The following is a 21,671-nucleotide window of genomic DNA, read 5'->3' on the forward strand; positions in this document are numbered from 1 at the left end:
TGGACAGAAATAGCAGACTGAGAGGCCTGCGGGGCAAGAAGGGAAGAAACTTGCAGCTTGTGACTGCAGTAGTGTTGTTTTTGGCGGCCTGTTTTAATTTTAGTTTTAGTCTAGTCTTTGTGTGAAACTGTCATTTTAGTTTTTATTAGTTTTAGTCACGTTCATACTCTTTTTAGTCTAGTCAAGTTTTAGTCGACGAAAAGTCTGAGCATTTTAGTCTAGTTTTAGTCGACGAAAACTGATGACATTTAGTCTAGTTTTAGTCAATGAAAATTGTATTTTAGTTATCTTACACATTTAGTCTCGTTTTTATTCGTCAACGATATTGCATTATACATTTAATTATAGTCATCGTCACATGACCAGCATTTTCGTCTCGTCTCGTTTTCGTCACGTGATAAAGGTTCGTTGGACGATATTTTGTCATAATTTTCGTTGACGAAAGCAACACTAGACTGCAGCACAAAATGCACGGCTGTATGGTTCACATAGTCAAGAGTTTAAACAGGAGTGGATTGAATAATGTCTGCATAAACCAAGGGGATAAAGTTTGTCTGGTTAGCATGGCCCTGCTAGTATATCCCCTAACTAAAAAAAACCTGGTTACTAAAAGCATATTTTGCCACATTTAAAAGTAGCCGTGTATTTTGATGCAAACTTTCTATAGCTAAAATTTTATTATAATATATTTTCTTGATTCTGTTTTAGGGGATTATTAAAGGAATAATTCAGCCAAAAATGAAAATTTACTGGTTCCATTCATTCACCACATATCAAACTCTCTCTCACATTTCGGTTGTGACCGCAACACATTTAAAGAATGCAGACATCGCATTTAGCACTAACTGCACTCTAAACAAAACTGATAACCATATTCTGCTGCTGTGTGAACGTAACCATGTCGAGTCTCACTCTGATCTCATTTAGATGAAGTCATGATCCTTACTGGTCAGAACAAAAAGCATGTTGTCTCCTTGCTGATTCTACCTGTTCATTCACAAGAGATATGGGGCCTACGGCCATCTATTGAACAACAGCATCCTCTAGTGGACATTAGCACAGAACAAGCTGTGATAATGCAAAACCTCATTACACAAACGGACCTCATGAAATGTATTCAATACTGAGAAGGACAGTTCCGTGTTTACTTTAATGATTAGAACAATGAGAAGGTTCACCATACTTGGCCACATGTCACTTCACTTTAACTTTTTTTTTTAAATACATTTTATGAGGCTATCAAACGCAGGCCCAGTGTAATATACTGTTGCACTGGAGAATACAACAAGTGTGAAGTACATCTGACAGTATTTGGATACTCAGTGTATTTCCATATCTAAATAACCTCAGATGAACTGTCAGCATATCTGTCTTCAAGTGTGTTAAAAAATGTGTTTTCACTCATAAAGAAGGCTAATGTAGTTTTGGTGAAAACCTTCAGTTTGTGAGGTTAGTGTACTCAGGTGGGTGAAAATGATTCGTCCTACTTACACACAGAAACATTGTTTTTGGGGTAATTTAAATGAATCAGTGTTGCATGCTCTCTCTTTGCAAGTAAAGCTTGTGAAAACTGTGGGTGAAGTGTTAGATTTGTGTCGTGACAGTTGCAGATACATTTTACTGATTTTTACATGTATGCATTTGGCAGGTGCTTTTATCTAAAGCAACTTAATGCATTTAGGCTCCACATTTTATCAGTATGAGTTTTCTGTGAGTATGAAACCCATGACCTTGGCATTGCTAGCACTATGCTCTACCAGTTATAGTTATACATATGCTGTATACGCTAGTGTATGGTAAAGATGAAAATTCTATGCATGTTCAAATGTCTCTAAACCTGATGTGTATGTAAGTGCACATGAGATTTGACCGTTATTGCGAAATGGCAACTGTTGATTGTAGCATATAAAAATGTAAATTTCAGTCTTTTCCTCATACAAGGTTATTGCGGGGGCTACTTGTACAGTGCCTCTGGTCATTTTTAAAACTTTGAGACCTCCATTCATTTTCATTATATGGTCGTTCTGCCAAACATATTTTGTGTTCTACAGAAGATAGATAGTCATACAAAAAACAAAAAAAAAAATCTGAGTAAATGATGACAATTTTCATTTTTGGGTACATGTTTACAAGTGGCTTGTTGCTAGGGAAAAAATTAATTGTTGATAATTTTATTATCTCTAAATGGTGGTTTCCCATTGACAATCCATTTTAGTGTGGTTTATATTACTGAGAAATCAGGTCATGCTGTTCAGTGTAACCTTTGGATTCCTATTGATGTGACACAAAAACAAACAAAACAGATTGCTCTGGAAGCCTGGCAGCCAGCAGGCTGTGACTAGTTAATACTGTAAAGTCCACAGAGTACATAAGATACATGTGTATCTATGCTCTGCTGTATAAAATGTCAGGTTTGCCAAATACTCCTGCCTGCCAGGCAGTGCCATGCCAAACTCAAAAAGAAGTATTTTTGCACTGAAAGAAATGACACATAGTACCTTCAATAGGCTTCAAAATTTTACAGTAGTTGCAGCACTCATATACAAACACATGATGGCAGTGTTGAGCTGGTTTAACTCAAACGTACAGATGCATCAGGTGAGTTGAGACCACACAGAGTCTCAGGCAGCTGTCACTTTTCATTGATTGTTGTTATTCTGCTGCAAATCTCAGTCAATCTCAACATATCTGTGAGAAAACACCTGAGGTAAATAACTAGTGAAGATAAAACAAGCTATTTACCAACATTTAGGTATTATAATAGAACAGGTTGTTTTAAAGAGTGAGGAAAAGTAAAGAGTGAGGAACTGTGACATTGTACATACTTAGTACTACTTAAGGCTTGAATGACATTGTTCTCCAACAGTCCATAGCTCAAGGTTAAACAGCCTCCACGTGGCTCATCTGCAGGCACGTGCAGAGGGGGGTGCGATGGGTGCTTGATCACCTGCCCCTTTTCCCCTTGATGCCCAAAGTGCCCTTTTGTCAAGGCAATTTTATTTTTATTTTTTTTTGTAATTAAACGCCATTTTGTGAAGGCCTGCCCAATCTATTAGTAAAATGAATGAATAATAATTTAGTCGTAAATAAAATTATCCACATGATGATGACCTTTCACCTGACATCTCATCAGGGACTATCCCTCCCGTTCAGACACCTCACGTTTTTTTCTGCTTTTTATTCCGCTCAGCTACAGCGATAGCCGGATGCTTCTGTCCATATTAGGGTTTCCTGCACGTCATAAGTCATTCCTTCTATGAGTCTGTTTTGGACTTTCTGCACGAGAGCGACCTCCGGCTTCGAGTATGAATTAAACACACACTGCATGAGAGTGTTGAGCGCTTTCATATTCACTTCTCATTTTGGATGCGAATAAAACGTCAGGTCATGCATACATAGACTATCGATACTGTCTCTTTGAATTTAAATCTAGAATCCTCTACGTGAACACACCTGCCCGAATAAAGTGCGGGGGACGAAATTAAATTTTTTTAAAATTAAATATTAAAAATGCAGCTAACCTTCTACACACAGCAATATAAACAACGGTGCCTGTTCTCTTTCGTTCTTGCTGTTTGATTGGGAAAAGTTTAAAGGGCGTCGAGGGGTCTTGTCTTTATGTTATCTGACTAAAAAACTATTACTTTTAACTTTTTTTATTATAGTATTTATTTTAAAAACGTAGAGTGCCTTAAAAATAATTATCACAACCCTGATAAAACTCATAATTTTCTCATCCTCCAATTTATAGGCTACTTATCAATCCTGTTTTTATCATTATAATTTAAAAAATGAATAAATTCAGAACAGGATTATAATATAATTCTATTTTAAATAAGACAGAAATATTTTTTCTACAACAACAATAGTGTTTACAACAGCAAAACCTCCATACACTGTTTGCTGCTATCAATACAGAAGCATCCGTTTCGATACATGTCTCAGCAAGGAGCACAGCCCTAAAAGCCATGCTCCATGTGCCCCTTTTATACTTTGAGCACCTGCCCCTCCAAAGGTCTCTGCACGGCCCTGCTCATCCGTTTAATTATGTGACTTATGTGGCTTCAGGCTGGGGATGATGGGAGAGAGCGAGAGTGGCCTGCATGGCTGGGCTGCTGATGGACTGCAGTCAGCTCTGGTTAGTGCCAAGCACCAGCTCCGTGCCCATCCGCATTCAGATTTCCCATTACTCTTTGATTAAGGGAGTGTCAGAAGCACATGTGATTGATGAGCTGTCAGGGGAAAGCCGCCGACTGGAACGCCTGATCCTCTTCCTCATTAAACACTCCAGGAGAACAGCTCCTCTTCTTCACGCACATACAAACAATACACTCATGGAGAGAGATCCTAATTTAGCTCGAGCTGTGAGCCGCCTCTGTGCCAGGGAAGACAAACCCTTCAAACAGCGAAGGCTTCAAACAGCTGATTGTTGCACAAAGATCTGGGGGTATGCATCTCCCCTGACTCTGATTTTTTTGTGCTCACAAAAGAGAGGGATCAAGAGGAGCAAGAGGAGAGGAAGAAGACAGAGGGATGGATGTGGAACAAGGCTGGAGAGAGACAGGGGAGGGGAGGGAAGAGGAAGGGAGAGAAAGAGAGAGATAGATGCAGCCAATGCGCAGCACGGCATCTTGAAAGAGCGCGAAGAGAGAGAGAGAGAGAGAGAAAAGAAGGGAGGGAGAGGGAGCGGAGGAGTGCGAGTCAGGCACTGGCAGTCGCTCTTCGGCTGAAGAATAACGTGTTTCGTGCATCGCTGTGATGCCGTCGGATGCGAGCATCTGGTACATGTGAGCTGGTTTTGAGACTCTTGTGTACACGTGTAGCCGCCTGTCCCTTGGCTGGAGGAGAGGGAGGAGGAGGGTGCATCAGGTTCGTGTCCATTCCTGCACGCTGCATCTGGACTCCGGCGCCAGGGAGTGTGGGGGGGCACTAGGGCCAGGTGGCTGGCCGAGGGACGACATGAGCGTTCCGCTCCTGAAAATTGGCGCGGTGCTCAGCACCATGGCCATGGTCACCAACTGGATGTCCCAGACGCTGCCCTCGCTGGTGGGGCTTAACGGAACCACCATCTCCCGCGCAGGCACCTCAGAAAGGATCGTCAGTGTGCGTAACCCTTCACTTTTCTACTCTTCCTGTCTGTTTATCTCTCGGTGTGTCTGTTTGCTCATCCGAATAAGCCAATAAGTCAGGACCTTTTGTGTTAGAATAGTTACACTCTTCTGTGGTTACAATCCTCAGAAATTTGCTAGACAGGCTTTTAGGGGGATTTTCAGGGCAAGAGGCAGGTAAATTGAATGTGTGTCTGGCTTTGGGGGTTGGTTACAGAGGAATTGATGGCTGGTGTGGGTGAGTGATTCTCAGTGGGAGATGATAGACGAGGAAGTTATACCCAGTGAGATTCATGACTCCTGTGAGGATATCCTCACTTGGCAGGGGGAGAGGAGTTAAGTACATCATGACTGATGTTCAGGTCAAATAGAGACAGGGAGGCAGTGTCTCACCTGCTGATGGTACCGAGACATGAGGTTAAACTTTAATAGCATTTGAGCCAACTCTTTTCTTCCAAAGAGGCAACATTTCTCTTTTTCCCACCCCCTCATGCTCTCCTTTTTTAATCAAATCCACTGTACTTTTTTTTTTTTTTTGTGAACTGTGCGCTTGTCCATAACAGAATTAAGTGCCTTGTGCGAGAGAGGCCGGGCCTTTGGCACTGTCAAAGCTGTCACATTTACAGTAAAAACAGAATGAGAAGAACAAAATCAAAATAAGACTCTAGAGCAAGGGTGTCAAACTCAATTCCTGGAGGGCCAGAAACCTGCAGAGTTTAGTTTCAGCCCTAATTAAACACACCTAATCCAACTATTCAAGTCCTTCAGGATTATTTGAAAACTACATGGAATGTGTGTTGGAGCAGGGTTGGAACAAAACTCTGCAGGGCTCCGGCCCTCCAGGAACTGAGTTTGACACCCCTGCTCTAGAGCTAAGCACTTTGTTATATCTTAAAGGGGTGGTTCATTTCACTTTTTTTAACGTTAGTTAGTGTCTAATGTTGCTGTTTGAGCATAAACAATATCTGCAAAGTTACAAAGCTGAAAGTTCAATGCAAACGGAGATATCGTCTTTTAAAATTCTGGCAGTTTAATGCCTACCACAACGGCTAGTAGGGACTACAACAAGTTACTTTCCGGGTGCGTGACATCACAAACCCAGATAAACCATCAGCCCGTTTCTCAGAGAAGGGACAGAGCGGTGTGGAATAAAGGTAAATTATGTGAAAAATAATGCGTTTTTTAAAAAACGAAGCATTATCACATGTTAGACTGTACCCCATAAACACAATCAAGCCTAGAAAAAACCCAGTGAACCACCCCTTTAAAAGGTTAAGTAAGCACTGGCTGAAATTTAAACGTTCACAATTCTGCCAGAATGTAAGTAATTATCTTGCATGTGTGAGTGTGTATGCTTTTGTTTTCCAAATGTTGGGTATTGAAAAATGGGACCAGGTGTGAGTAGGTGGAAGAGGGTGAATGGAGAGTGAGATGTGATCCCTGTAATGTTTTCTGGATCATTAATGTTAAGAGACTGCCTGGGGTATCTGCTGTGTAGTATCTGAGCATCTGCCCCACAATAAAAGCTTTACCCGGCGTAGCTTATGGCCAGGGACGACACTCCATCTGGATGAGAGAGGAGACGCTGTAGGGGTCATTTGGGTCGGTCAGGATGCCTACACTGAAGAGGAGTCTGCAGAAACTGTCTATCACAGCTTTGTCTAACACGTTCACACTCGCTTTGGAAGACTGTTACTACTCACCACAAGCTAAAAGCTATAGGGATGGAGGCTCCTTTTCTGTAGAGCTGTTTAACATGTGGAATTCTACAGTCAACACCAACACTGCTTCATTTCAAACCAGATTATTCATCTAGTCATGTGCTCGTGTGCACCCACTGATCATGCCATAAGACGGTCCACTTTGAGTACTATTTATCCAAATGTAGTCACCAGGAGTTAAGCTTGGTATGTGGGTAAATGAGAGGAAGCCAAGCAGGAAATTCAGAATTGAAGAATTGGCTCCCTTTCAATCAATTAATGTAAATTTAAACTGAATCAGAATAACAGGATGAGGAATTTACTGAACTGCAATTCTGTGAAATGAAGGGGTCTTTCACCCTTATCTATCTATCATTCTACCTTTAAAAAACTTCAATGTTTTTAAAATTTGTTTTCAAAACATTCCAACTTTGCTCTGTAAAGCCAACATTCAAAGTTTATCTTGACAAATTTGGCTTTACAAGTTAAAAATTATAGTCATATGAACTTTAGGAATTTCAATTAATTTTAATTTACACTTGCAACTTGCAATTGCAATTCTGCATCCTATTTGCAATTTCGGTTTAAATTGAATTCCAATTTAAGAACTGAATTGGCATTTAACCCTTTCGCACGTGAGTTTAAAATATTCTAGCTGAGCCCCCAGCGTGAGTTTTTTTAGGCGACCGTTATTTTAAAATGTATCGCCTTATTGTTTCCATGGCGACGCGTCATGCTTGTCATGTGACACAACGCAGCCAAAATAGATCTGTATGACACATGGATCGCTTTTATTTCGTTTTTCCTGTTTTATTCAAAATATTCACAAACATGCTCACTATATTATGAAATATCTGATATTCCGATTCTGAAATATGTGCAATTAAATCTATTTGGTAGTTTAAACACTTTTATATGGACCGTGTTAGTTTATCTACACCGGGTGATGGGCGCCGCCATGTTAGTTCGCACTGAATCCGAGCTGTGGGATTTACAACACGCAAATTCATCCTCTCCTCCAGAAACACGTTAAAGTAGGTCTCCGGTAAACTGGGAGAAGAGCAGAGTAAACTTTATAGTTACCTACACAATCTGTATATGATATCAATAAAAACATGTCGTCAGATTATATTTGTAAGGATCATTATTGCCGTTTCCATAGACATCAGCGTGCATTTTACAAACTGTAAATGTATGGTTTTGCTAGTACTTGTGTATTTAAATGTCTGAAACCTAAAATAAGCATTATAGAAAACACTGAATATTATATTTGTGATAATATGACAAGCGCTCAGCTCGTCTGAAAGCGCGAAAGCAGATTTAAATTCAGCAGTTGATGACGTGACGCACTGAAAGTTCTAATCACACCGGTGTGATCGTACGCTTCAGGGACCAGCCTAGAGTGATCACACCGGTGTGATCGTACGTGTCAAAGGGTTAAAAGGCATTCTCAGTTCAGTGCTGAATGTCACACAAATCTAAAGCTCAGGTTAGGTGCAAGCTCCAGAAATTTGATAATGCCTATTTCAAATACCTGCAAAGTGGAAACTACTGGAAAATGAGCCAAAATTGTTCAGGACATTTATTTATTTAGCTAAAGTGGCACCCATTGAAGCTCCACTATCGGTAGTCATCATTACCCAAAACACATTAGCATTTGTGAACTCCCCGGTATCTCATTTCAAGCAATCGCTTTAAAACATTGCCTCACTTCACCTCAAGGAAAAACCAAGGGGAAATTAGCATACGTTAAAAAACTAATTTATTCTCTGTGATAAGTGTGAACCTATCCAAAGCGATCTGACTTTGTAAAGGCTCAAAATCTAATCTCAAAAGCAGCTTGCTCTCAGTCGGAAAGAGAGATGCATCACTCTGTTCTTGAGATGAGGTGATCATGTGAAATGAGCTGGAGAATGGAGGTGTGGTCCGTGAAGCAGAGTGACTGATGGACTCGTAGCAGGCTGCAGGGATGTCTTTTCTTCTCTTCAAAGCAACTTGTCTTCCATGCTGCCATGATGATCTAGGACCTACATGACTGTCCAGTCTACCGTCATGTCACTGCTACACTTTAAGTGTGCCGTATTCCATCAGCTCTGAGCAACAATCACACCGTGCTTCACTTGCTCTTTTTTTGCCCTTCTCAGCTCAGCTGCTAAGTCATGTGAACTTGTCACGTGTAAAGATCATCACTACACTAGTGATACCAAACAGAATTTTAAAATGCTTTTTCACGTTTTCCATTTTTTACCAAACATCCCTACTGCCTCTTCTACCCTACCCTGATTTAATCCCAATATCCAAACAGGTAGTCTCACCCCAAATTCTCACCATTGGTTAAACATGTAACTGATGTTAAGACACTCAAAAATGTTGAAACCGTGGCAAAGTCACATTTTTTTTTAGAAAGCTACACATTACTTATAATTGAAGTTACACTTCACATATAAGGAGGAAAAAACTCATGTAGGTATGGAAAGTATACAGGAATGTCTCAATACCGCAATGATTGCTGGGTAAAGATTTTATTATATGTTTGTGTAGGCGAATGTGTGGCAAATACCGCTGGTTCTGGGGTGAGTCTGACACGTAACTGTCTCCTCGATTATGAGAAATAAATGCGAGGCGAGTGAGAAGCCGTAGGACAATTTGCAACAAATGTGTAATGAACACAAATGCTTAACAAAGCCACAGGCCCATGTGGCTGATATCAGCTGCTGTTTCTCATTTTCATTGGACCAAAATATTAAAGGAACGTCATGGAAACTGATATGCATAAATAAGCACCAGAAACAACATTCTGCTAAACTCTACTGACTCTGTGGGAATTAGAATCATGGTGAGCTTTGGAATTTTTTTTTTTCTTTCATTGGAGCGGCTCAGATCTGTCTGTTAGGAAAGCACCAAAACACAGCTCTGCTCAGCTGTTGCTGCCCACCAGGAATCTCTAAATGAGAAAGTGAGGTTGAACCACTTTGGCTGCTGTCACCACCACACACACCCACAGATAACAACATTGAGATTTACAGCCTTGAAGGGACATCTAATCAAACTCACCTTAGTCTTCAGGTTTATTTACTATTTGGGCTGATACAAAAGGTCAAAGTGTTGCTGATTAGCCTTGTTAGCCCATGTTGGTAGATGCTGTTACACCATCTGACTGTGAAAAGTGTTTCTCCATTTGCGGTCATTCAAAATTAGCTTTATTTTTTTTATTTATATTTACAAGCACATATATTCATTTTAATAAAGTCTGTTTGGTCAGTGCAGAGTTTTGATTTGGAGCACTCTTAAAAGCATATAATGGACCTTAAAACGTTTTTAGTTTTTTTTGAGTCACAGCTCAGGATATCAGCTAGTGAATGTTTTGGGACTGTGTTTGTTATTGTGGTGAATCAGCCAATCAGCGCTGTCATGACATCATTTTGATGCAGCCCCAGAGTGATTATTCACATGTATTTACAGCTCAGGTGATTAGCTTAAAAACGTACGGGGTCCAATAAGCTAAGATGGCAGTCCAGCAACCGCCATTCGGATGAACGTAAATGCTAATGTCTAAAAGCTTTCTCGATGTAATATAAACCTCATGGTTCCACCTCAGAAAGGTGCTGCTTAACAGGAAACTACTCTTGGGCCGGGTTTCACAGACAGGGCTTAGACTAAACCAGGATTAAGCCATAGTTCAATTAGGACACTTAAGTAATTTTTATAACCGTGCCTTTAAAAAAAAACATTACTGGTGTGCATCTTGAGACAAAACAAGGGCACTGACATATTTTAAGATCAATCAGTGCGAGTTTCTTTCAGTTGAAACGGCTCAAACTTACATTTTAGTCTGGGACTAGGCTTAAGCCTTGTCTGTAAAAACCAAGGGATGATGTCTTTGATGACAAGATGAAGGACTGTGAGCAACCTTCACATAAATATTAATATTCCTGTAGTTAAGAAACTGTAAATCATATTGATACAAGACCCTGTCAGTCCCTTGACTGGCACCTTTGCAGATCTGAGGAAGCAGGACCTTATTGGAGTGGAAGCTCTTCCAACATTTCAGTCACATTATCAATACCATGCTCAAAATTGCTAGCCTGTAGGAAATTGAGCATCTAAATGTTCTCAGAGGGCAAACAGAGTAATATCTCGTTCCCCAGTTTTATGCTGCTCTATTTTTGTCTTAGAACAGTGGTTCTCAATTCCAGTGTTCGCGTACCACCGCTCTGCATATTTTGCATGTCTCTCTTATTTGATTGAGAACCACTGTCTTAGAGCTTAGAGATGGAAGACTAGCAACTGTGTGTATGCAGGACATTTATGTTAATTTGCATCAGCATCTGTGTTTTACAAGGATTCTGGATATTTAAAGTTGTTCATGAGTGTTATGGAAGTATGTTACAATAGAAGCAGCGCTCGGAGCCATGGTAGAAGCTCACATCCATGTTTAAAGTGGAGACAGATGCCAATGTTGGGCTTCAGGGTAATATGTAATCACAAAGCTCCACTCCAAAGCCTTATGTTGATGAAAAAGAGAGACAGAGAGAGAGAATGGTAAAAAAAGGCTCAGAAAAACAAAAACACACTAAAGGACATCTAAGGAGAAAAATAAGGCAATTTTCTCTCTCCTTGTTACTGTGGAAACCCGGGTTCACAGAGCATCAATAAAGGTCTTTCTGTAGAAAACAACTCGTGGCCATCTCCCACATGCTTTTTACGAAAGTTCTAATAGACTTCCTGTCACTTTCATGAAATGGAGCCTACAGATTTACGATCTCATTTATGCCCAGACTACAGTGCTAAGCTCAGAGATTGGTCTAATGAAAACCGGTCTATAGTTTCAAACCCACAGACGTCTCGGGGGCCAAGCGTGCCACTGTAATTGGTTAATCTTTTCCGTAATGTGTTAATAGCGGCCTCAAAGTAAAGGCCAGTTGGAGATCATGAGCAGAAGTGGCGACGGTGAGTGAGAGGAAGCCCAGAGAGGGGAGGTGACCCTAACTTCCTGCTCTCAGTGTCTATTGATCACCTTCCATTTTCGCAATTGGACAGTGATACCTGGGTAGCTTCTCCTCAGTAGGGAGTGTGTGGGATGTGTGTGATGGTTTCCAACCGAGTCGGGGCTGAAGATCAGACTGCAGGATCGAGGCTGGTAAAGGTCGAGCAGTGTGTGGGGCTCACAATGAGGGCTGGGCACGTAATGGTGCTGGTATCAGGCTTTGGCAGCGGTTCGGCTGAGTAAGAAATTGCCACTCTAGGTCTGAAATTAGACCTCAGCATCTTCCCCCTCAGCAGCTCTCTGCTTTCACTCAGTGCTGTTACTCTCTCTCTCATTCTCTGTTTTTTTTTGTTGTTGTTGTTGGTGTTTCTTTCTCTCCCACTCACACAAACACTAGCTGCGACATCTTGTTATCTGTTGCCCTCATACCAGGTTCTTTCCTCCTTTGGTCTGTTGTTCTCGATCTCTCAGTGAAGCTATCAGTGTGCTTTTTTTTCCATGCCTTTCACTTGACAGTTTTTTGTGTTGGAGTACAAAGGAGGTGTTGGTTAAGTGAGCTTGGACCTGTGGGACATCAGTTTAGGCTCTCAACTTGCCGATTATTCCTCTGTGATGCCTAGGACACCATTTAGCCATGATGTCATCCCTATAGAGTGAAATGTGCCAGATTGATTTCTGATCTCCCATCAGTCTTTGCTCTCAATGCTGCTCTAATCCTTTTAATGGTTCAGAGCTCAAAACAAATTTAGGCTCTCACAGTGTTCTGACCAAGCACAACAAAACAGTTTTCCAGTGAAAATAAATCTTTCTGTAAGCTAAAAATGCTGCGCAATGTGACAAATAGGGCCTCAACTAACGGTTACTTAATAATCGGTTATTTATTAATCTGTTGAATATTTATTTGATTAATCGATTAACCAGATGGAAAAATCCAAACTTTGTTAGAAATGAACAATTTTTACATTCTAAATCAAAAACAAATTGCCTACCATTCGAAAGCAGAAGTTAAAATCACTAAATTAAACAAAATCACAAACTCAATGTTACCTAGCATGAGGAACACACTTATTCACTCATCTGAACATACAGTAGTAATTATATTCAATAGTTCATTACAATAGTCCCTTTACTGTGACAACTCTAATAAAAATACAATTGTGTTACATGTAGAATTTTAAACTTACATTGAATTTGTAACAAGAAATATTTTAGCACATATATATTTTAGTCGGAATTATTGCGCTCCTTGTGCTCTGTCTATTTACACAACTGAAGTGTTTAATATAAAGCATTCTAATGTTTTGGGCAGCTTTGTATTTTTGCATTTTTCCCGCAGCAACTTGGTGTGTGTACTCTACTATTTTCACTGTTTTCCAGATGCATTTTGTCCATATAAATACATTATTTATTTATAAAGCTGTATAGTGACATGACTGATGGATGTTTTCCTTGCATATTACAGTCACAATTTAATTTGTTGTCAATTATAATAATAATTCTGATTAATTACTTTAATTATGAGTTATTGATTTGATAAATTATGAATTGTTGCAGCCTAATTATAAAATTACCAAAAATAACTGTAGAATGCCACTGTAGAAAAGCATTAATGCTGCCTTCAAAAGCACCTGAGAAACTTGTACCTCAGAGTTGGGCATTGGTTATTGTGACACGTCACACATTCAAGTCAGAAACAACACAGATGTAGCCTAAACAAAACAATTAACCCAACTATCTGAATTCAAAATAATGAAGATTACTCATTTCTATCACTTCTACATATATAAATGGCATCAAACCTAAATGTTTGTGTGACAAGGCAAACTATTAAAGTCGAGTGATTAACCTTACACTTGTTGCCTATCAGTTGTTCCACACAACACACCTTTAAAATTAGTGAAATACAGCAAAGTAACTTCCAAAATTATTAATTATAATTCACTATATACTTGCTTTCCACTCACTAATGCACAGTATAGACTATATTATATGGCATTTACATATAAATAAATAAATATATATTGTATGATATTATGCATATTATGGATCAGTGTTTCCACTGTTTCAAATTGAAATGCAACCTCCAATGTCACAACCCAGCAACTCGTATATCATCTGGAATTCTGAGTTTCCCCACCCGTAAATAGGATTTCATTCATGTGCATGAAACTTGTAATTACGATATTTCAGACTACACTTGAAGAGCTGTCAGCCACATAATTGTTGTCAACCATGATTAATTTATTCCACAAGTGACTGCATCCAATAATAGAGGTGTAAGTGAGTCATGTGATTCCGGTTAATGAAAAATAAAACAGCTTTTATTAGGCTACAGATATGACTGGAATTATCTCACATAAATGTACGTAATTTTAAACGTTTTTTCTAAACTACAATTGATTTTCTTGTGTAAAACTTTTTAAATGTGGACAAAAATGACCTTTATTTTCCAGTGATGTGTAGAGGGATTTTGGACCAATGTGATTTCACGGCAGACAGGGTTTACCCTGGTCAGAGCGGCAGAAACCAAGTAGCTGACAAAATGTCTTGCTCATCACTTACAATGACCACGGCAGGTTAGGACAACAACTAAAATGAACATAGAAGACGAACCATTTCTTGCTTTCTGCCTTATCGTGTTGCTCCCGATTAGGATACGCAACATATGATCAGCAACTTAATTTACTCACTTGTCTTCGTAAATGCCAGCAAACAGACTGCACACTACTGATCGTTTGCAGGCTGTTAAATGCAAATGAGAAGTAAAAAAAACAAAAAACAGACTCATGCGGATACACTCACCCTGGCGTTTACGGATGACAGCTCAACCATTACTAATTAAACCGTGGCTCATTTCATCTGACCTGTTTGTTCATAAATAACTGGCCTATTCTGTAACATGCACTCACATGCAGTACAGATGCTGGAAAGGATGGGAAGATCTGAAAAAGGGGAGATGCTACACACATCTGTGCGTGATTTGGGGTGTGTGTTTTTGTGTGCCCCCCGTTCTCTACTCTGCCATTAGGAGTAGATGAGAGGAAATTACAGCAGAATGAATTGGTGGGTGGTAATGAGTCCAGGGGTGATTCTAATCAGTTCTTAAATTAAAACTCAACATTTATGCAACATTAATGAACAGAAAGCATATTTATGCGAAAGCGCAGCTCCCCATTGGCCTCCTGGCTCATATGTTCCACCCATCGGATGGGCACACATGCCGCGCCGATGTTTAAACATGTGAGGTGCATGTACCGCACCGATGATTGATGCGACAGTTTTATCCGCTTGAGGGGCTGCGGGTGGCAGATTGGCGTATAGATTGAGCAGGAGCTCGGCGCTAACCGTATCTGACGTGCTCAGACACTAAGCCGAAGGTCTGTCGGGACGGGAATGAGACTGATGATGAAATGTTAGGGTGGTAATACACTCGACCAGGAATTGAAGACCGCATTCTTTCAGGCCAGGGCGAAACACGTTTGGGCTAGTCTCACATCGGCTACGAGAGGTCAATGGAGCGGACTGCCAGAGAACGGCATTTCAGAGACGAACCGGCAGACCTGTCCGTGTTCATCTCGTGGAGAAGGCTAGATTTCTGTATCAGCTCACCTGGGAAAATTCCATCCAGGATGGCAGTGCAGTTTCAGCGAGTGTTTGATGATAGTGACACGAAGCACAGAAAATCACTGCTAATGGAACTGAGGACCCTGCTAGATTTGACAGCCGCTGAATGCCAGACTGGACAGGAAAATGGCACAGTGGCCAGAGAGGCCATTTATAACAGTATGTGGCATTCTTATGCAAATCAGCATGAACTATACAAGCAAGAGGTTAGATGAACAGAAGGAATGAGGCTAATGACTTTGAGCTAGACCAGCCTTATCAAATCTGAATCTGAACCACCAAGAAGCGTGTGTGTGTGTGTGTGTGTGTGTGTGTGTGTGTGTTGAGCGTTAGCATCCGTTATATACTCCTGTGAGGATGTTACACCTGCTAAACATTGCTTAATGCGTGTTTGATGATAGTGACACGAAGCACAGAAAATCACTGCTAATGGAACTGAGGACCCTGCTAGATTTGACAGCCGCTGAATGCCAGACTGGACAGGAAAATGGCACAGTGGCCAGAGAGGCCATTTATAACAGTATGTGGCATTCTTATGCAAATCAGCATGAACTATACAAGCAAGAGGTTAGATGAACAGAAGGAATGAGGCTAATGACTTTGAGCTAGACCAGCCTTATCAAATCTGAATCTGAACCACCAAGAAGCGTGTGTGTGTGTGTGTGTGTGTGTGTGTGTGTGTTGAGCGTTAGCACTCGTATGTGTGTCTGTCTCTCATGCCTTCAGGCTTTGCAAGCACCTTCTCCGGAATGAGATGGGAGACTTTATGTGTTGTAATCTACTGGGTCAAAAAAACAGTTTGGTGTATTTTTAGACCTTTGATCTTTAATGTCATTTTGTCGTGTTTTTGTGTTTTGTTTGTTTCTATTGTTTTGTTTCTTTTGAGAGAGAGAGAGAGAGAGAAAGGTAGGTTGTTACTGAAAATAGGGAGCCCATGCTACCTAAATGAAAATGTGCTCAAGGGGAGAGACAGGGATGGAGAACAAATTGGAGAAACAGATACAGAGAGAGAAATGTTCTTAAGCCAGAATTAATCAAAACAACAATCAATTTTTTGCCTGCATCTCAATATTCAACAAACCAATAAAATTGAAAAGATAAGCGCCATTAGATGGTTCAAATAAATTGCAGCTCCACAACGAATGAATACAGTCCTTCAAAGGGATCGAAAATTTGCACGTTACTTGTCTAGTAAAGAATTTAAGTCGAAGGAAACACAACTGACAGCCAAAACGCAGAAATCGAGAAGGCTTGATGTAATCAGAGTTGTTTTTCAAGGGAGTATAGCACATGGAGACGCTTCCATTAGAGACAAGCAGAGGATAAAACATGGCTTTGCTGTTTCCCAAAATAAAAATCACTTAAAGTTATTTTTCCTCAAACAAAATCTCTGTGATGCTTACAGAGAAACTCATCAGAGAAACTCATCAAATGATAAAATTGCACTACAGCATAAATGTCAGCAAAATATGTGAATTATCAAATAGAAAAATGTTTTTTTTTTCACATTTTCACATATTTATGAAACATGAGCATGTCATCATTCATAGAGCCATAAATTGTTCTATCAAAATGAAAAACAATGCAAGTCACTGTAGACATAACAGTATGATTTTTGTAAAGCTGCTTTGAAACAATGTTTATTGTGAAAAGAGATATACAAATAAATTAATAACATTCATTGTGATCATTTGTATTTGTGAAACCTGTATTTTTTATTGCCTCTGCACCTAAATTTACAAATCAATTCCTTTTGAGTTTGTGAAATTACATTTGCCTGGCAGGCTAATAAAGCATTATTGAATTGAATTGCCGTAATTTGAATTAAATTGAGTGAGCGAGAGAGTGAGAGATTGCTCAGGGACGAACAGAGCTGAAGACACAGGAAAAAGGAACAGATGAGAACGATAGGAAGGTGAGAAGAGGACAGACTGTGGAAGAAAAGGAGCGATGTTGAGGGAGTGAAAAAGTGAAGGAGACAGAGAGAGAACAGAGAGTGGCAGGGATTGGCAGGAGTGACGGGATGTGACAGTGAGCTCATGGGGTGGCTGCTGCTTTACTCTCCAATCACATAGTCTCTCTGTCTACTCGGTCATTTAATCTGATCGGGGAAGTGTGGGGGGAGAGAGAGTGAAGCGTGAGAGTGAAAAACACAGAAGAGGGTAAGAGACAATGAAAATGGGAAGGTTAGAGCAGGAGGAAATATTTTATTGCCACTCCTTTTTCTTGTAAATGCTATCTATCTTTAATGACACCATCAGTTGTTCTTTTTCAATCTGGCTTTATTCTTCTTTTAGTCTTTAAGGATAGCAAAATCTAGGGCTGATCAATAATGGTTAAACAGTTAATCACAATTAAATATAATCATAATTATTGTCATTTATTTTTTTCACATTTCATCAGATTTATTGCACTTTCACATAAGCACAAATCAAGAGAATGTCAACTTGCATGGTTTGCTCGCAGATTTATTTACAGCAAACAGTGCAAACAACCACGTGAAAGAAAACAGACTGGCTGTATTGCACTTTTATTTGAGCAGAATATCTCAATAGAGATTGCTAATCTCCAAATTGTTTGCCAGTGTTTTTAGCTCATCAGGGCATTTTCTGTAAAGCAGAGTGAGCATGGTTGCCAGGTTGGGAAGATTTAGTAAACAAAGCAGAAAATGATGCAGAAAGCTCTGATTTGGGGTAAAAGTTGGAAATCTGGCAACCGCAACCAAGAAAGTTTGTGGAGGCTTGTTACCAATGCAAGATAACATAAATGCCAAATTAAAATAGAATTTTCAGGATAAATAGCCAGCAGGCAAATATTGCAGATGATTTTGCTTAATAAATCAAGAGAGAAGCAGAAATCATGATCACAATTGAAATGTGATCCATTGTGCAGCCCTAGCAAAACTTGAAATCACCAGCTTCTTAAACATAGCAAATTGTGTTCTCTACAAGTTAAGCTTAATCAAAAGCATTTGTGTCAATATTGATTACCACAACCATTAATTTCCACTTGTCCTTCCTGGGCTACAGTGAGGCACTTAATGTAAAATGGAAGTAAATGGGGTCAGTCAGCATAAAATCAAATATTCACCGTTTCAATAATACAGCCACATGAGATAAACAATTTCTAATTGTGTATATCCAAATTTACAACCTTGTTGCCAAGCCGAAACCATAAACCCAACTATAAAAATGATTTAAACAGCTTTACAGCTAAATTAATACGCATTTTTAACAGAAGAATTAATGTAAGTGCCTTAATAAAAATATAAGCCTCACATTTCTGTTTTATGTCAAAATTGGCCCCATTCACTTCCATTAAATACCTCACTATCACCTCTGTTTGCTTTTTTTTAAAGAAAAGAATGAAAGGTTAATATTCAATATTATGCCACAAATGTTGTGGACTGAGTTTAACTTTTTACTATTCCATTAATGAAAAAGCAGAAAGGTTTGTGTGAGATTTAGTTCTGTAGTATGGGTAGAAACCATTATGATCTCAGTATAAAAACAGTAGAAGTCAATGGAAAATCCCCACTATGATAAAAAAGCAAACATCTCTGTGTGTGTGTGTGTGTGTGTGTGTGCGCGCGCGCATTTGAGCCTGTACATTGTTTCAAGACATCCATCTCCTGACTCCACCCCCCATGAAAAAGCAGCTTTATCGATCCAAAGCAGCTCTATTTCCTCCAAGTGTCTAAGCTGATCAAAACGTCCTCCTCTCACAGATGCCACATTCTATTCTGCTCATGCATATTGCTCTGTCTCTCCATGCATCTTTCGCTATCTCTTTTTTTTCATCTCTCTATCTCTTTCTCTATGCAGGCCCTGTATCCGAGCCCAGAGGAGGGCTGGCAGATCTACAGCTCGGCACAGGATGCAGATGGGAAATGTATCTGCACAGTTGTGGCTCCAGCACAGAACATGTGTAATCGAGACCCACGCAGCAGACAGCTCCGTCAGCTTATGGAGAAGGTGACATTAGTCTCTTACATGCACAATAACCTACTAAATGACATGCGCTAATCCTAAACCAAGTAATGTTTCGTACATATTACGCAGTCATTAAACATGAATCCCAAACATTACAAAATACTTTTCCCCATTAGAGAAAGTTTGTGAAAGTACATGATGCAAGCAACCGCCTAAAAGAGGAACGCGTCCTAAATACTGCTGTGAAATTGGATTCATTCTGCTAAGCTGTTAGGATGTTTTGATTTTTTTCCTAATCGTGCTCATTAGACTAAGACCAGGCAAAGAACAACTGGAAAAAAGGTAAAGTACCTCCTAAATTAGGAAATGGAACACACAATGCACAGGGCTTTACTAAAAGCCCCAGATTCACATTGAGACCCTGTTTAAAGGAGCAGAAAAATGAAAATTCAGACTCCACATGTGAGTAAATGATGATGACAGAATGTCTTTCGAAGTCTGTGTCATACATTTCTTTCAGGAACACAAAAGACTCTATTAAGCCCTATTAAATCCAACTGACCACTTACTGACCTGTTGTGAAGTAAAAGATAAACAAGGAAAGAGATGGGGAATTGGAAGCCCTGCTAAAAAGACTATATTAGATCAGCATGAATTTCCATGCTGGTTCAGACAGGATTATGCTGGCTAGTGGTGGTTTTGTGCTGGTCTGTTTGGTGGAACTCAACCCTGTTAACTTGGCTGATGAAGCTGGTCAACCAGTTGCAGTATCCAACACGTAATATAATTTCATGTTCTTTTCCATATGTAAGGTGAGGGAGAGAAATTTAATCATAAAAAGAAATCAAGGAGAGAGAGGTGTTTTGCTACAAAGAAATGGCTGGATATTGAGTCTTCTGATATGCACAGTTCAAGCGATTGGCAGTTAAATGCAGAGTGTTGGCATAAATAGATTGTTGGACTCTCAGCCAGTTGACTGGCCCCCATTTCCTCATTCCTCACCAAGCCCTCAGTGGTTTCCAGCCTCATCTGTGAACAGCAGCCCATTAAGAAACACACGTCCCCATCAACATCACGCTCACTGAATCAGAGAGCATTGGAATCACACTACAATGGGAAGCAGCTGTTTGACTAACTAATGAGCACAGCTGATGGAGGCAGAGATGAAGAGAGAAGCAGAGAAATAGATGCTGAAATTAAAGCAGTTTGGAGAGGGAATCCTGAGAAGACAAATCTGGGACTCCAGACAGAATAAGTCAATAAGGCACATGACTCACAGTCATGCCAATCTACCACAATATAACTGTGATTCAAATTCTGCCACAAACTCTGCATTAAAGGAATAGTTCACCCAAAAATGAAAATCATTTTATTAGCCTCATGTTGTTTGAAACGTTCTATTAAGAAACATTTTGAAAAACGCTTCAGCTGTTTTTGTCTGTATTATGAAAGTCATTGGGGTCCAAAACTTTCAGGCTCCAAAAAGGACACAAAGGTAACAAAATTAATCTATTTGACTGGTCTTCTGAAGTGATACAATCTCTTTGTGTGATTAAAATACTAAAATGTAAGTATTTATTCACTCTCAAATCAAATCAAAACAATGATTAACATAAGTGTACAGAAACTACATCAAATAGGAACCTTAAGCGTCAACTAACATCAAGTCACTTGTCCGAAAATCACCGATGTTTGAAATTTGTCACCATATTTGATGTCGTCTGTGTCATCTGTATATGAATGTTAATCAATATTTTGATTTGATTCAAGAGTGAATAAAAGATCAATCTGTTCATCATACAAAGTGATTGTGATCCTTTTTAGATCTTGAAAGTTTTGGACCCCACTGACTTCTGTAATATTGTATGGACAGAAACAGCTGAAACATCTGCAAAATATCTTCTTTGTGTTCCACAGAAGAAAGTAAGTCATACATGACATAAGTAATTTTGAGAATTATTTATTTTATTTTTTTTGTGAACTATCCCTTTAATAAATCCTGCACAAACTCTACCTTAAAGGGGTCCTATTATGTAAGTCATACATGACATAAGTAATTTTGAGAATTATTTTTTTTATTTTTTTTGTGAACTATCCCTTTAATAAATCCTGCACAAACTCTACCTTAAAGGGGTCCTATTATGCTTTTTCACTTTTTTAATTTTAGTCAGTGTGTAGTGTGTATGTTTGGGCATACAAAAGATCTAGAAAGTTACAAATCTCAAAGTCCACTCCAAAGGGAGATATTTAGTTTTTAAAAAATCCCTTTTCAAGAACTACAACGAACGGCTCGTTTGGACTACAGCATTTGTTTTCCGGG

General features: G+C 39.5%; 1 protein-coding gene across 1 annotated transcript in view; it reads left to right on the plus strand.

The window, feature by feature from the left end:
- The first annotated feature begins 4,714 nt into the window (after nt 1-4,714).
- Nucleotides 4,715-21,671, plus strand: part of LOC107754719 (noelin-2-like) — a 29,244-nt gene continuing 12,287 nt past the window's right edge. The window contains exons 1-2 of the mRNA XM_016571289.1: nt 4,715-5,103; nt 19,244-19,393. Coding sequence (XP_016426775.1) covers nt 4,960-5,103; nt 19,244-19,393 — 294 coding nt within the window. The 5' untranslated portion in view covers nt 4,715-4,959. The remainder of the gene's footprint in view (nt 5,104-19,243; nt 19,394-21,671) is intronic.

Source organism: Sinocyclocheilus rhinocerous, unplaced genomic scaffold (assembly GCF_001515625.1).
Source record: "Sinocyclocheilus rhinocerous isolate Xijiao unplaced genomic scaffold, SAMN03320098_v1.1 scaffold3609, whole genome shotgun sequence".
Classification (NCBI taxonomy): domain Eukaryota; kingdom Metazoa; phylum Chordata; class Actinopteri; order Cypriniformes; family Cyprinidae; genus Sinocyclocheilus; species Sinocyclocheilus rhinocerous.